We start from the raw sequence: 17188 nt of genomic DNA on the forward strand, positions 1-17188 counted from the left end.
GGAATCAAAGAGTTGAGCCAACAGGCGTTAAAGGGGCTGGTGGAGGTGAAGGACATGAATAGATGAGAAGTGACCGTGAGAGGAATAGTGAGCGGAAGACTTAGCAGAGAGGAGTGGAGAGTTGTAATTAAATAAAGGATACCTGTATGGCCAAGACAGATTAGATTGTTAGGAGAAGAAAGGATTCTTTATGCAGCAAGAGTGGAGTAATGAGAGTGCGTTTTCGCCAGTAGAGCCCTGAAGGAATCATTGATATAACAAAATAACTTGAGTCAGTGTTGAGATTAAAGACAGCGTAATCAGGAGCTTTCATGCCTCTTTAGGCTGCAGGTCTGCATGTTTAATGTTTGATAATGTACAGGCAGACAGGTGGGGTGTGCAGGGACACGTGCACCATTTGGAAAAGAAAAACAATCAGACCATTTCACTGAAAACAATGGAAATTACAAATGTAATCCACTGCATTATTCTGGCTAAGCATCATAGGAAGCCTTGAGGCTGGTGGAGCTCAGTGGAGATGGTAGTGTTCCCAGTGGGTCGGGTTTTGTGGTATCTGAAAGCTGCTAAATCTACACTGAAGAGTGAAAATGTTCCACTAGTGAAATACAGATCTATTTCCAGCACACAGGGTGCCCAAAGACACATAAAATGATTCAACTATTTGATTATTTTTTAAGTAGGTTGTATCAAATAATAGAATCGAATGTCATTAAATGTATTCAGTGCAGGGAGAAGGATTTTAGAGCATGAAGTAGACTGGCCCATGGACTGTTGGGAAAAACTGTCTTTTTTTTTTTTTTTACATAGAAATTGAAAATTTGACCAAGACTCTATGTGCTTCATGCTGTATTATGTATGAGGGTGCAACTCAAGATTAAGATTAAGTACTAAATTCTGACACTGATTATCCTTTTACAAATACATATTCTATGACTTGGGATAACATAAATGCAACAGAAGTCCATCACTTCTCAATCACTTCATTAGACCAGTGCAACTGGAACCAGCAAACATGCAATGTCCCAACGTTTCTGTTGTCTGGGTTTTATTTCATAGCCTCTCTAGAAGCTTGGCACTATCAGTGAAATGTTGCTCTGTTGGCCTTTGTATCAGTCAAGTCCATCAGCTTGGTTCCCATTGAATTATTGTAATTTTGCTACATAGAATACTTCATTTGTGACACACATTTTTGATCACCAGAGGGTGCATCCTTCTAACTTTTATAATCAGTTAACTTCTCCTAAAGCGCTACCTTTAACATAAGGCTTAGGTTTTCACTTAAATATATCTGACGGAAGTAATATGTCTTGCCTGTGTGAGTTGTTTAAGTTGCCCTTAGAAGAAGAACCGTAATGATTTTTGTCCAGCACCATCATCAGATCAAAATAAGAGGATCGTGCTATTACTAATGTGTATGGACAAACAGCTCAAACTAGGGCTGCATTGTTGCATCAGTTTAACAGCGTAACTTGACATGCCAGATAGACTGTTTCAAATATCCTTCACATTCATCTGGGAAAGCTCTCATGGAAAGCATTTGGAAAGGCAGGACTTTTCTAACAACTATCCAGAGGTGATTGGACACCTCACATAATAAAATGCCCATCAGAGGGAGAAAACAAAATGAAGTATTGGGCATGCACAGCTCCATTAGTAGAATGAGCTGGACAGGGTGGTACAGCCATAGTTTATGAACAGTGGAGCTTATCGGTTGGTTAAAACTCATGACGAGGCTAGTCGGAAGAAGTGCAAAAATATATTTCCTGTCATGAGAGGCTTTCAGTGTGACTCTTTGCTCTTGTTCTAATAAAGAAATGTGGCCCAGTTCTGGTAAAATTGACGCTATACTATAGCTACATTTAAGCAAATTACTAAACTGGCGGTAGCCACTGTGATAAGCTTCCAGTATAAACCCTACCTAGCTACTGCCTCGTTCTTCCCTAATAACTCTGATTGATCAGAATCTGGCCAGTTCATCTGCTTTGCAAGGTTACAGTATCAGAAATATTTACAAACATTGGTAAATAATGTGGGCACAAACATATATCATTTGAAAATGTTTATCTGTTGTGTCCTGGCAATTTAATGTTGGCATTTAGCACTCCTGACTGATTCAGAGAAGAGTATTATAATCAGGAAAAATATGTGACGTGTTGGACAAACTCTGATCCTTTTTTTCATGGTCAGACATGATAAAAAATTATGGAATTGTGAGAGCATCGCACCAAAAGAAGTGATGAAAAAAACAATGACATTGGTATTGCCCATCGGCTAAATTGATGTCTTAAACATTTGTATCTGCATCAGTCCTGCTCTTTACATTTGGTGCATGTCTGACTCAAACTAGTTGTATTCTACTCTTCTTTGTACTCTTCTTTGGCTGGCTGATGCATTTGTTTTTAGCTCTGTTATTGAAATTACAGCATCACAGAGCAGTGCTGTAATCCAGTGGTTTTCAAAGTGTGAGGTGGGACTCCCCTGGGGTCGCCAAAGGACTTAAAGGGAGGAGCAACATGAGAAGTCATAATCCAGAATAAAGCTAACTTCTTAAGTGTGTTGCAGAAATGGATGTTTTTTTGTTAGACAAAGAAACTGAAGTGACAGAATCAGAGTTGAGCAGAATAAAGGAAGTTCAACCACAACTTTTTAAAGTGAGGATTATGCTACATTGGTCCAGATGATGCTCCAAGGCCATAGTCTTTCATTTGCAAAATGGTGAAAGGTCGTGTCAACATAAAGCTGCATCTGTGTTTGTGGGTTTTCCACATTGGTCAAAAGAAAGTACTGGTCAAGGCTGGCCACAAAGGATGTTGAGAAGTTATTCATTCACTCACAGTGCACTCCTGCATCAACTGCATATGGGTACCACAGAAACACAAAAAATCATTTTGGCTGATTCATAATGCTGAGACAGTGATATGAAAATGTCAAAATATCCCCAATTCTTTTTTGTGTCTACCTTTCATAACCTTGCAAAGCAGATGGATTCACCTGTTTCCTTGTTTCTCACTGGGGAATTCATCTTGCAAAGCTCCCATCTGAACAGTTTGGGCCCGGTTAGAAAGCGCCAGGACCAATCAGCGTTGAGGGGCACTACTTTCGGGCACAGCAGAGTCGTGACGTAAGAGAGCAGCAACAAATTATGGTGGAAGACATAAGTGTGGATGTTGCTAAAGCATCAGTTTTATCAGAATTTGACAACATTTCTTTGTTAAAAAAAAAAAAAAGAACAAAGATTAGCACTAACTGCATGTCTACAGTTGCCATGGTCTGCGTTATGCAGACCTCTGTGGAGTTTACGCGTCGGTAGCAGCGCACCTTGGTTGGGGGCTACAGTGTCACGTGTTTTGTTGCTCTGTTTGGCCCGTAAAGATGTGACAGAACGTTCATCCAATCACCCTCCGAGTTTTTTTTCAAAGGCCCCTCCCTTTCCCAAACGTTGTCCATGGGAGGTTTACCAGATTGATGTGTGAAACAAATACATCTGACGTGTCAGGTTATACCTTTCTTGTTTAAAAAAATTATCTAGCGGTAAAGAGCTTTAGGTGGCCTTACAGTACGACTCATGTTGGTCAATATTTGGGTCAGCTTTTTGTTTTATTTTTTAATCTTAAAGTAAGGTTGAAATAGAAAGAAAATTGCAGGAAAGTAAAAAATCCATTGAAAGATTTAGAGATGAGACATAGATGTTTAAAATCTTTCATTTTGAAACCCTAATTTTTATGGGTGCATGTTAAGAAGGGTTGTAGCGTACATTGTGACATGGAGGCTCCCTATCCCACACTTTGAATACCCCTGCTGCAAACTCTTCATCCTCTCTCTTGAAGGACTTAGAGATTTTTATGCAATAAAGCTTGCCCTGATGTTTTCAATTAATGGATGGCAAAGTCACAACCCTTTTCTCCTTTTAACCTCTTCAGAGTCATCAAACGCCTCTTTACTGACCAATGCAGAGAAGATCGCCACTATAACCACCACTCACACACCTCAGCAACAGGCTGCACCTGAGGCCAGGTAAGGGACACACTTGAAAGTTGAGTGGTGAATTTCATGACAGCGCAGTGTTTTTCATGTTTATTATAGAAAGTATGCTAAATAAATGTGTCAATAAAGCAACAAATGCATTAAGAATCAACCTCGAGCTTCAGTATTTCACATTATATGTTTTCCTCTCTCTCTCTAAGGAACAACACCAAACCAAAACAGGAATCATTTGAATTCAAAGCCCCTCAAGCCCCTCAAGCCCCTCCGCCTCAACCCCCCACACAACAAGTCTCACCTCAGGTAAGGAAGGACACACTGGCCATCTATTCCACCTGTCACTTCATTCATACATGCATCTATTTCATGTCTCCATCCAACACCCAAGCAATCACCACTCCATCCCATCAGCTTCCTACCCACAACCACATTGGTCTCTTCATAAATCCGTCCAGGTGATCTAGCACCCAAACACCCATTCATCCTGAGTCCCTTCATGCATCAACCGATCCACCCACCCAGCCTCCCAAGGACGAACGAAGTGCACTTTTATTTATATATTTCGCCCTGTTAAGTCTACCTGCTGGCGTTATCAGACTCCATGCATTAAGGAAAGCCTGTTTGCTTTCAAAGTAGCCCCTCCGTCCACTGTGCTCACCGCTGAATTAATCTGGCGGTGTGGAGATAGCTCTCACTGATAGCATTGATCCCTCAGCAGAGGAGATTAGGAGGGCGTGAAGACAGGAGCTGCTGTGGCTGTCTGCTCGTCCTTGTGGTGCCCGGCTCTCTAGTTCTTTCTCTTTCTGTCTGTGCCCTCTCTTTTTGTCCAGCCAGAGCCTGAGGCATCAATAATTCAGCATCCTTGCACTTGAGCATATGCACACACGCACTGAAACACACACTCACTTACAGAACCTGGCACAACTGTGAAATAGGTGTGACTTTCCTGAAGGTGGCATTTGTTCCATGTTCCCGAAATAGAAGCCGACTTCAAAGAACACACAAATACCATTTAGATCTGGATCACAAACCTCAATCTGAGTGCTTTCTTTCACCCTTCTGCTCTGTCCATGTGTATATATATTTATATTTGTGGGCTTATTTTTCTGTGTCTATCAGGATTCTGAGTTCTACTCGGTGGACCTGGAGCGAGACAACAAAGGCTTCGGCTTCAGTCTGCGGGGTGGCAGAGAATACAACATGGACCTGTATGTGCTGCGGCTAGCTGAGGACGGAGCAGCCGTCCGAAACGGAAAAATGAGGGTATGGACAAAGTGACCCTGATGATGTCAGAAGAGATATCAGTTATATTGTGCTTTGACAAGCTTAAAAATAAGTGAGAGTAGCAGTTTTGCATGATGAGAAATGTAGGATGCAGCATTTTTGACCCATTGAATACATTTGATCAGTGGATACTAGGAAATAATAACCAGAATATGTCATGATCAGCTGACATGATATGCATAAGTTTAAAGCATGTAGAGCGCTAAGGAATTATCACAGAGCCCTATGTGCCACAACCCAGGCTAGAGAGAGGGGGGAGGGTCGCCAGAGTCAGTGTCAACACATACATGTGTCACTTGACAGCCAAGAGACTGGGGACTTTTCACCCCTGGTGATAGGCCCAGATACTGCCCATAGTTTATTAACCATTTGAAAATCCACTGCCAGGGGCTCGTGACAACCCTACTACCCGTCGGACAGCACCCTAGACCATGCTAACTCCCCAGAAACACCCCTTACTGCGCCCTAAAGATGTGGCTTTGTTGTCTTTTCAACAGATTATTTTCTCATGCTCCTGGTAATATGGAATGACATCCAGAGCATGACCTGGGTTGTGTCAATCCTCCCTTTCGCCCAGTGGTGCTCTTGGGTGCCATTTAAGGCCTGTTTTCAGCTTCAATTGTTGGCCCAAACATGCCTGAAAGTTCTGCACAGTACTGTATGTTAACCTTGCAAAGCAGATGGATACCGCTGTTTCCTTGTTTCACACTGGCGAATCCATCTTGCAAAGCTCCCATCTGAACTGTTTGGGCCCAGTTAGAAAGTGACAGGACCAATCAGTGACAAGAGGCAGTACTTTCAGGTGCAGCAGAATGACGTAAACAAGCAGAAGTAAGAGCTGGAGCAGTTATGGGGGAAGAGCTTAGCGTGGATGCTGCTAAAGTGCCAGTTTTATCAGAACTTGACAACATTTCTTTGTTAAAAGAAGAACAAAGAACAGCAGTGAGTTGTTTTCTTTTCAAAAACAACAAAAGTCGAGTACTTACATGTCTATAGTCGCCATGGTTCACTTTATTCCTCGGTAGCTGTGCACGCGCAGCTCAATAGCGGCTATGTCACAGTTTTGTTGCTCTGATTGGCCCGTAGAGATTTAACAGAACGTTCACCCAATCACACTCCCAGATGGATGTGTGAAACAAATCCATCTGGCATGTCAGGTTAACTGTATGTGCCATAGTCTAAAAAATTCCTTCATTTATTTGCTGGAAAAAATAGGTTGATTCTTTTGTAACTAGCCAAAAGATCACAGGGCCTGTTTTATCCGTTTGGCCTGTTTCAGCTTTAAATGGTTCCGTCTTTCTTCATCCTACTCTATTTATGCTGTCTTGGCTTTTTCCTCTACATACCATGGGCATTTAGTAGTCTTCTCTGTGGATGTTAACAAACAGTAGAGCAGAGGGCGACCTCTGCGTGTATCTCAAAAATGTCAGCTTATAATGAGCAACAAAAGGTCTTGTTTACAGTTTTGCAGCGAGGCCTTTCTTAGACAATCCAATAGATTTCTAAATGTAGAGACTAAAGGAGGTGACTGGCTGCTCAGTGCTGTTAAAGTAGCAGAGAAATAAAACTGTTAGGTGCACACTAAAAAGAAAGAAATACGGCATTCAAAGTGTAAAACATGTTAAAATGAGAGGTAATAATAAGGAGTTTTTTTTTAATAATAAGGAGTTTGGCAAGCCCCAAAGAAGACCTCAGTGGTCAGTTGGTCTTGTTTTTTTAAAATTATTTGGCCATTAAAAAACAGGCTTTTTAAGAATTTTCATCCTCATGTTTACATTTTTCATTCCTGGAGTGCCACATTTCTAAATAGTTTAGTTAACCTGTAAGGTTATATTTATTCATTAAGTTTAAAGAATTAGGGCAGCCCACCTTAATCAACAGATCCGCAATACAATACAATATAAATAGATCAGTGGTAGCACAATAACTTAATTTCATCTTTTGTCCTAAGGCAAGTAAGTAAAAATAAGAACCAGTTTTATTTTATTCATAACAACTATCAGACCCATATAATATAAGCTAGTTAAAATCCAGGATACACCTGAGCCCCTGGGAGGGGGTATCAGAAAATTAGACAAAACATTATGAAAGAGTACAACCAAATGCTGATTTGTTTGTTCAAAATGTAAACCCCTTTTTTTAAACAGAAATACTTTATTAGGGTGATGTTAAAAATGTGGATGGACACACTGATATGAACAATAAGGAAATGAATGCCAGACTTCAAAGCAAAATCATGTTGTGCACAAATGTCAGGATGCCAGACAATAAAGCTGAAGAAAGGGACAACTTTCAAGGAAAATAAATAGATAATTGGGACTAAAGGCAAAAATTGGTAAAGAGCAGCAAAAATGAATGGCAAAAGTAGTTTCAAAAGTGGCACAAAGAAGTGGCAGAAATGAACAAAAGGCAGCAAAAATGGTTTGAGAGGTGTGGTGAAAAGGGGTTAAAAAACAGCCCAAATAAATAATTCCGAAATCAGAACCCAATAATAGTTTGGCACACTTTTCAGGTCCAAAATGAGTTAATTGATAGGTAATAAGACTCAGCTTGTAAGACTTATGTTTTATTCATTTTATTTAACCTTTATTCAACCAGGAAAATTTTGTTGAGATTAAAATCCTTTTTTCAAGAGTGGTCTGTCCAAGACGGGCAGCAGGGCACGTAACAAAGTTTCCGATAAACAGTAGCCCTACACAGCAAACATGATACAGGAGATGAAATACATTCAAAGACACAAGATAACAAATTTCAGCATCAAATATTTATGAAAATCAACAATATTTCTAAGTTGATCAAGGCATTTGTAGCCATGATGTGTCTGCTTCCAAGTCATTTAACTTTCTCTTAAGAGTGTCGAATGAGAGTAGATCATTAAGTTAAAAATGACATTGAAAAGTGTTATTCTTTCCAGCATTTAAAGCACAACAAAATCCTGATATCATAACTCCCTCTTTCAGATACAGTACGAATCACTGACCATGTTGATTAACACTGGGGCTAATAATCCTGCCTCATAGACTTTACAGTTAAGACAATGTTATCTATTAATAAGAACTGCCTGTGCGTTTAGTAACCCCAATTACTGTGAGGTGCACCTCAGTGCATATAAACACGATGGCCTGCAGGCTTGGGAACGTGTGAGTGAAATATCAAAACAGGATTCACACAAACACTACAGCATCATGGAGCCTTCCTGCTGACAGGGTGTGTGCATTTTAATGAATTAACGTTCATCTTCTAGATTTGTAAGTGCCCTTCTCTCACACTACAAAAGCTGTCAAACTGAGATATTTAACCTTTATTTAAATTAACTGTATAAACACAGAGCTCTTCCCCTGGGCTGCTTGATTGAATTTACAGCAGAGGGTTAATTGATTCTCCCCCATGTGTTTTCAAGTGAGACAGATGCACAGAGAGCCTTTTGGCAGATACTGTATGACTGTGACCTATTACAGAGTGTTAGGTGTATGTTAATATCTTCCCTTTAGGAAATACGTGGGTGTGCATGCTTTTGCACATTTGTGCGTGCATACATGAATATGTAGTTTGTGTTGTGCACCTTATTAGCAGAGGTATTAATAGTAGCAGCAGCAGCAGCTCTGTGAGGCAGAGAGAAGTGTCAGAGAGAGATCCATACTCTGCCAGAGAGGAATTCCCCCGGCACACAGAGCTCTGATGGATAACTTGAGGCATGGAAGCAAATAATCAGGAAGCAAAAAGTGTTACTTCTGGCTCCTGTTTCTCTTCTTCTCTCTCATTCTTTACTGTTACCATCTCTGCTGCTGCTTTTTAATGCAAATTGCCCTCTCTGGTAACAGTTAAATTAAAAAATATTGTTGTTTTGGAGATTTGATATGTAACTTCTCCTCTATTTGTCTTCTCTTTCCCCTCCCTCTCACTGTCACTGTCCCTTTGAACCTTTTGCTCCATGTATCTTTCCTCGTGTGTACTTTCTTCCCCACTGTCACTTGTTTTCCACTTCCTGTCCCACTCTGCTGCCTCCTCTGCTTTGTCTGCCTCTCCTTTTTTCTCTACTTCCCACCTTCCATCTTCTCCTGTCACTCCCCCTTGTTTTTCTGTTTCTCTCTCTTTCCGCAGGTTGGCGATGAAATCTTGGAAATCAACGGTGAGAGCACCAAGGGCATGAAGCATGCGCGAGCCATCGAGCTCATCAAGAGTGGAGGGCGGCGCGCCCACCTGGTGCTCAAACGGGGCGACGGCTCGGTGCCTGAATATGGTGGGTCAATCTACGAAAACATTCCCTTCTCCCCCATCTTCACGCCTTGAACCAGGGAACACCCAGTGGACGGTGGTGGGTCGAAGGGGAAGGAACTTTTATGCCATCCCAGGACCCTTTACCCCTCCCTGGGGCTCATCCACTAGGGAGGGGGAGGGTGTTGGTTGGTCTTTGTCGTGTCTTTCTGGTGGAGGTAACTCCCGGGCTTTGGGATTTGGGGGGGGCGGGGAGTGCAGGGGTGGAGGTTTTCTCCTGCTGTCACCTGCTCTCAGTTTCCATGTCATCCCGCTGTCACTTTTCACCTTCTGGCCACTGAGCAAAAGCACTCTGCTGGGACTTAACAGAGAGGTGGTGGGTGTGATGTCAGTGCTACATGCTAACAGAAACTGTTTACAGGGTTTGAATGAGCAGAGTCGTAGAAATCAATGTGTCCTGTGAGTAACAAGTAATGTCAAGGCCTCCTCCTCGTTAAACACTTCTTAAGAGGAAAAGAAAACTTGATCCATTACATCCCATGATAAAATGGGACATCTCTCAGCTTCGGTTTGGACGTGACACAAGCATATTTATGATATTTATTGAAGGTGAATGTAAGCTACTGAACTCTAAGGGTTTAAAGTGAGAGCTGTACTGAGGAGAAAAAGCAGTCTGATGCTTTTTTCAAATCATTTTAGAGAGAGAATCTCACTCTACTGTGCTTGACATTACTCACTAATCCATGGATTTTATTTGCACCCACTGTTACTGTCATTTAAAAGCTGTGACCATAGGAACTCCACCCATCCAGATTCAAAATAAAACGCTCCAGTTATATAGACGTTTTGTACAGTGATGAAGAGAATAGAGGCAAGTATTTTTGTTCCATGTACAGAGCCATGAATCGAAGCCACATATTAATGGAAAAAAAAGTTTATTGCTGCATGAACTTGTCAAAAGTGTAAATTGGATTTTTTTCCCTTCTATTGTCTATTTTCCATAATATTTATGGAATTTTCTTTTTTACATCGTATTGACCAGTTTTGATTGATAGTCACGAGTCATCATAAATGTTTTCTTTTGCTTTTTGCTCTTTTTTTTTAGTGGAGATGCATTTGCCTGTCTTGAAAAGTTCATTAATGTAATTTTATTTGCGCTAAGAATGTGCTGTCTTAACCTGCACCAATATGGCATCATGTGAACTTGTATATTTTGAATCATTGTTTGTATTTTTTTAGTTGGCACAACCTTTGACAGTCTCGCCAGTATTACTTTTTGATTTCTGTCAGCAATGTAAAACTGCTTCATACGCTGTTATTGTGGGTGTGTGAGTCTCACTGTCTTTATTTTTTTGGGTTTGGGTTTCTGCTGCTTCTGTGTCCACATGTGTAGGTGTGCGTGTGTGGGTTAGTGTATCCGATTGTGTGTGGGTGCGCTTGGTTCCAGGACTTTTCTCTGTAACTGATGATTTCCACTGAAGGGGTTTGGGCACTTTCCTGGACTGTCTCTTTTTTTCTGAATGACTCAATGATCAAATAAACACGTTTTTTCATTGAAAAATCAACACAATAATTCTCCTGTTCTTCCTTCAAGTTGGTTCCATGTGATCTAAACCCTGTGCTCTTCTCTTCCTCTTTGTGTTTTTTCTTTTTTTTTTGTATCTTCCCTTTCTCTTTCCCCATTTTGCACTGGGCTCTTGTCTTCCTTCAGGGATGGTCGCTCCCCATCTCACTGCATGTATGAGAAATGACAAGATGGGGGAGGCCTCTGTCCTCCAAAATCAGACCACGGTTTGTAACTGTCCTCCCCTGTCGTCCGGCTCTCTTTCCCACTTCTCGTGTCTCTCTCTTTCTTCACCCTGATCTCTGTGTGGTGTGGCCTCAACTCACCCATGCCGTGCTCTGCTCCATGCATACAAATCCATTCACCTGAAAATGCATTGCTAGTGCCGCCGCTGTCGTAGCCGCTGTTGTAGCCGCTGTCAAGGATACACCAGTTGCTTTTAAGTTTATCTTAATATTCCAAAGGTGAAGTGAGCGTTAGCTTGTTTTATTAGTTTAGATATTCTTATGTCCTTTCGTCCCTAGATATTTGTTTTATTTGTACTCCTGCGGTTTGTGAGTTTTGTTTTAAAATGTGCATATATACAGTGCCTATAAAAAGTATTCACCCTCTTGGATGTTTTACCATTCTGTTGATCTTATAAATTAATCGTGGTCAATTTAATTTGGCTTTTATTGACAAAAAATGCAAAAGAAAAACTCTTTAATGTCAAAGTGAAAACTGATTTCTACAAAGTATTGTCTGTATTGCATAGTATTGCATACATTTTCACCCACTTCAAGTCAGTATTTAGAAGATGCACCTTGCTTGCAATCATAGCACTGAGTCTGTGTGGATAGGTCTCAGTCAGGAGTGTACATCTGAACACTGAAATGTTGCTCCATTCTTCTCTGCCTGACTGCTCAAGCTCTGTCAGGTTGCACGGGGATTGGGCATGAACAGCCCATTTCAAGTCCAGCCACAAATTCTCTATTGGATTTAGGTCTGGGCTTTGCCTCTAGCCACCCCAGAACACTCACCTTGTTGCCTTTAAACAGTTTCTGTGTAGCTTTGCTATATGCTTTGGGTGATTGTTTTGCTGAAAAAAATCTTCTCACAAGACATAGTTCCTTTTTAGACTAAATAAGACTGTACTGCAGGATTTTCAAATATTTTGCCGCAGTCAGTTTACCCTCTACCTTTACAAGCCTACCAGGGCTGGCTACCAAGAAGCAGCCCCACAGCATGATGCTCCTACTACTGTGTTTCACAGTGAGGATGATGTGTTTGTGGCAATGTGCAGTGTTTGGTGTCTGCCAAACATAGCATCTTGTCTGTTGGCCAAAAAGCACTGTTGACCATAGAGTCTCCCACATGCCTTTTGGTGAACTCTAGTCAAGATTTAATGAGTTTTCTTCAACAGTGTCTTTCTTGTTGCCACTCTCTCATAAAGCTTTGACTGGTGAAGAACCAGTACAACAGTTCTTAATTGCAGAGTCTCTCCCATCTCAGCTGGTGAAGCTTGTAACTGATAGAGTAGTCATAGGTGTCTTGATGGCCTCTCTCACTAGTCTCCTTCTTGCATGGTCACTCAGTTTGTGAGGACAGCCTGATCCACACATGTGCCATGTTCCTTCCATTTACTGATGATGGATTCAACTGTACTCTGGGGGATGTTCAGTGCCTTGAAATTTTTTTGTATCCATCCCCTGACTTACACTTGTCAATAACTTTTTTTCTCTGAGTTGCTTGGAGTTCTTTTGTTTTAATGGTGTAATGGTAGCCAGTAATAGTGATTAGCCAGAGACTGGATCTTCTAGACACAGGTATCTTTATACTACAATCACTTGAGACACATTCACTGCACTAAGGTGATCCCCATTTTACTAATTGTGAAACTACTAGCACGAATTGGCTGGACCTCTGTTGGATTAGATCAGTCACTTTAAAGGGGGGGGGGCTATTTCTGCAATCCTTTATTTTATAATTTATATAATTGGCATTATGTTGTAGAAATCTGTTTTCAATTTGGCATTAAAAAGGATTTTAGTGTAAAAGTTATGTTGACCATGATTGATTCATTAAATCCATAAAAGGGTAAAACTTCCAAGGGGTGAATACTTTTTATAGGCACTGTAGATTAAAAAGTTAGACCAATAGTTGTAAAGGTGACACAAAATGAAAGTAAAACTTCCGTTATATATCTTCTTTTTTAAGAAAAATATCTCTTTTATCTAAAAGCTGCTACTGCATCTTAGTCTGCTTCAAACATTAACAAAGTTTCTAAGGCATCATGTCAGTGCATGAAAGAGCATGGCTAATCAGTCCAGTCAGGCAGCTTCATCAACATGCAGCACGTTGGCACTGACTCTAACCAGCCCAGCCAGCCGACTAGCTCAGTCCCTTTCTGCTTCAGAGAGGTGACCTCATGTCTACCTGCTACCAGGTTTGTTTTGGGTTTTAAAAAAAGTTTAAAAAGCTGCCTTTGTGTCACTGCCATTTATTCTCATGAAAGCTGCACTAGTGTTTTTTTCCATTGGCTGTTACTGTGCCATCTAACAACAAGCCATCTCTGCTGGCATTAACATCAAAAACGGCTTCCATTGAAAATGTCCTCAGCTTTCTGTCCGATTGATGAAGCATGGTCTATGTAAAAGCACGTAGGAGCCTTCAGAGTGTAGATACATGTTTGATCCTCCTGCCCTCGTCTGTATGTCACCTTCTGTTGCAGACGGCAGCCCCAACGACAACATCTCAGCCAGCGCAGCCGCAGGGTTACAAAACGCTGCGGAAGTGAGCACCCTGCCCCCAATCAATGCGCCATCGGAGTCCAGTTTTCCACCAGAACCCAGCCAGTCATCCCGGAGCAAAAAGGAGCCGACCCGCCATTCAACTGGCACCGGCAAGCACCACCATTCCAACCACCGCCACCGTTCTCCCCACAAGAAAACCAGCACAGGAAAACACAAAGGGAGGAAGTCCTCAGGAGGAAAATACAAGCTGTTCAAGAAGAAGGATGACAAAGGAAGTGACAGCCGGCACCATTCCAGCGGGCACCACCGCAGCCGTCACCGTTCTCCTGAGAAGGGGAGGTCACGCAGCGCAGAGAACACCTTGGACAGCCACCACAGGGGACACCGCCATGGTCGCTCACCAGACCGACGCCACCGTCACCATTCCCCTAATCGGCGCCACCGCTCTCCTCATCGCTCCCCTTACCGATCTCCCTACCGTTCTCCACACCGCCACAGGTCCCCTCATCGCTCTCGGCACCGCTCCCCCAGACGCCATGCCCACTCCTCAGACCCCTACCGCCGCTACGCCTCCCCAGAAAGACAGAACCGAAGCAACGAGAAACCCACTGTGGAAGAGGCCGTATTGAAGGAGCCACCACCGTCTCCTGAACCCAGCCTCCCACTCTTCGAGGACAGCGTCCTTCGTGAGCCACCAGCTCTTGACCGCCTGAACCGAGAAGCCACGTTCTCTCCACTGCGTAGAGACGACCAGCCTTTCGGGGAGGAGAGCCTGCTGATGAAAGCCTCCACCATGGAGAGAGCCTACAGGGGGGACGGCAGCCTGCTGAGGGACGTGGCGTCCAACGGACCCAGGGACACCTACAGAGACATCACCTTGCCTAGAGTGCGAACCCCTGACTCAGATTCAGCCTACAAGAGGTACAGTTCGCTGCTTAGGGGGCGCTCACCTGAGAGGAAAGACATCTTCGCCAGCAGAGGAAGCTCTCCTGAGCCTCGGTACCGAACCCGCAGCCTGGGTCGAGACATCTCCCCGATCAGGAGCAACAGACGGGACGACTCGGAGGACGAAGAGGACGACGACAACTTTGTAGCAGAGAAGGTGAGGGAGTACTACAGCACGCTCCAGAACAACACCAGTCGCCCAACTAAGGCAACACTACCAGAGCCTAAGAAGACCTACAAGGGAAACCCCAAAGACCTGAGCATCTGATTGGACGGCCGTCTGCCAATCACAACATCTACCCACAATAAACCTCAAATACTCTTCTGATACCATTTGGTTCAACAGAAATGCATCCAGTTGTGAACTAACAAACACAATTACACACCAGACGACACATAAACGCTCAAATACTCACACATAATTTAACAAGTTACTAACAAGATTCCACAATGACTTTTAAAGCTGTTTTTTTTTTCTTTCTTTTTCTAATTGTACGTTACTTTTCTTGTTTTTGGTTTAGCATTCTACATTTACAGTAAATGACAGACTTTTCCAGAAAATGTAAAACCATAAAAAACAATGATGTGCCTAACAGTTCCATAAACGAGCAACATTTTTTGATTTCGATTTGATACGTGACGGGCATTTTGTGCCGCTGTCGCTGTCAGATGATGAAATGTATGTACTTTTTCCACGAGGAGCCCATGGAAGTACCGCGCACCCGGATCACTGTAACCGGTGCTCACAATGATGCTGTGCATGTCTTTACCGGTTTCAATGTCTCTCTCTCTTTCTCTCTCTCTCTGTCTCTCTCTTTCTCTCACTCTCTCCCCAGTGCCACTGTTTTTTAGACATTTGACCAGACTATAGCACAAGCCTGCATTTGTTTGTATATTTTTGACAGTTTGCAGTATGTGTACATTCAGAGGTGATCATTTTAAATGAATGAAGGGGAAATTAAAAGTTAAACTATGATGATGATGTTAAAATAAAATAATATATTCAACAAATAAAAGGGTGTGTCTTTGCTTTGCTTTGGTCTCTGTTTGCCTGAGAGAAAATCTGAATCACAAAACCTTTATTTTTTATGAACACGGCCTGTAAGAATGATGTGTGAGCGTCAAAGCAAAGCAGAGGGAAATATTGGGTGGCAGGTAAAGAGATTTTAAAGTAGTTCTGAGCTCTCATCATTTGGGCAAACAAAGACTAGCAGACTGAAGAGGCTGACATTGTTATCTAAGGCCTCCCATAAGTGCGGATCTGTATGTGTGAGGATGTGCGGATAAGTCTTTGAAGAAAAGTAAAGCAAAGAGCTCCCATCCTTTCTCAACATCAAAGCCTGGATAGAGCAGTCTTAAAAAAAAATGTTTCTCCACTCCTCTCACTGCTTTCTTTGATTAGCGCCTTTTCTATGGCCCACTTTCCCTGTCGTCCTCAACAGTCCTTCCTTCTGTATTCACTCCACAAATGTTACACTTACAGCAGAAAAAAACAATCCATATTTCAGGACAACGACAGAGATAGATGGGTTATAATGCCAGGCTGTGTGCTGTTCTATTTCCCCTCCAGAAACAACAATGGAGGAGGAGGAGGGAGAAGTAGCAGAACTCTGAGTTGGTCACTCTTGATGACCTGTGAACGCCAGCAGGGATTTACTTCTGCAGAGAAATGAAATCTTTTCTGTGGCTGAGCTTGACGCTGATAATATACAGACAGAAGAGGCACAGTGTGTATCTGCAGCTTCTGGATTCTGTCCAGAAATTTACTCTTTATCTTTTTCACATAATATTTAATGCTATTCACTTTTAAGATCCAACTTTTTAAATATTCAAGAAGCACTGGGTGTTTTCCGACTCTGAGACAATGTCTGCTTAGGTAGCATTTACCCTCCTCACTGCCTCACTTAGATGCATAAATTCACGCAAACATCGGCTGAACTGCAGCTTTTTGGGGCTTACATCATAAGTTTCTTCCAGTTGCGCATGCCAAGGTACTCAATACCATATGTTGGGAAGTATGCATTCAAGATTACCCAGTGGACACAATCTGCAGCTCATGAGAGGAAATGGGAAGCAGAGATGAAGCATCGTGATCAAACAGATAACATATCAGAGCTTTTTTTTGGCCCAGTTTCTCTGCTATTCAACAGGGCCTCAGTGCATTTTACTGCTTTTGATGCAATGATCTGAAAGTGTTTTTACATGGCCGCATTTATGAATCTGGCTTGCTGTGCTAGTAAGAGACACATGCATTGCAGCTCAGTGTTTTAAGATAATTGCTTGCAAAATGTAAGATGTACAGAAGGATATTGGGATTATTTAATTGATTTTTTTTAATGACAATTCTGCCTTTTTTAAAGTCTTTTAAGAAATGGGGTTTATCTAGGACAGAATGGACCACAAAGAAAGACAGGGGAGATGTTTGTATCCTGCACAGTCTTCTTGTTCTCTCTCACAGTGAAGGGGA

The 17188-nt window shown here is 42.2% G+C and overlaps 1 protein-coding gene across 10 annotated transcripts in view; it reads left to right on the plus strand.

The window, feature by feature from the left end:
* Positions 1 to 15721, plus strand: part of magi1b (membrane associated guanylate kinase, WW and PDZ domain containing 1b) — a 207666-nt gene extending 191945 nt beyond the window's left edge. For 7 of the 10 annotated variants that reach the window (XM_041781197.1, XM_041781230.1, XM_041781212.1 and 4 more), the window contains 5 exons: positions 3921 to 4014; positions 4185 to 4284; positions 5101 to 5244; positions 9367 to 9505; positions 13755 to 15721. In XM_041781197.1, coding sequence (XP_041637131.1) covers positions 3921 to 4014; positions 4185 to 4284; positions 5101 to 5244; positions 9367 to 9505; positions 13755 to 14989 — 1712 coding nt within the window. In that variant the 3' untranslated portion in view covers positions 14990 to 15721. Of the gene's footprint in view, positions 1 to 3920; positions 4015 to 4184; positions 4285 to 5100; positions 5245 to 9366; positions 9506 to 11191; positions 11644 to 13754 lie in introns of those variants that run through there. The other 3 variants (XM_041781255.1, XM_041781271.1, XM_041781264.1) reach the window with 2 other exon arrangements.
* Positions 15722 to 17188: the final 1467 nt, after the last annotated feature.

This window comes from Cheilinus undulatus, linkage group 3 (assembly GCF_018320785.1).
Source record: "Cheilinus undulatus linkage group 3, ASM1832078v1, whole genome shotgun sequence".
In the NCBI taxonomy this organism is placed as follows: Eukaryota; Metazoa; Chordata; class Actinopteri; order Labriformes; family Labridae; genus Cheilinus; species Cheilinus undulatus.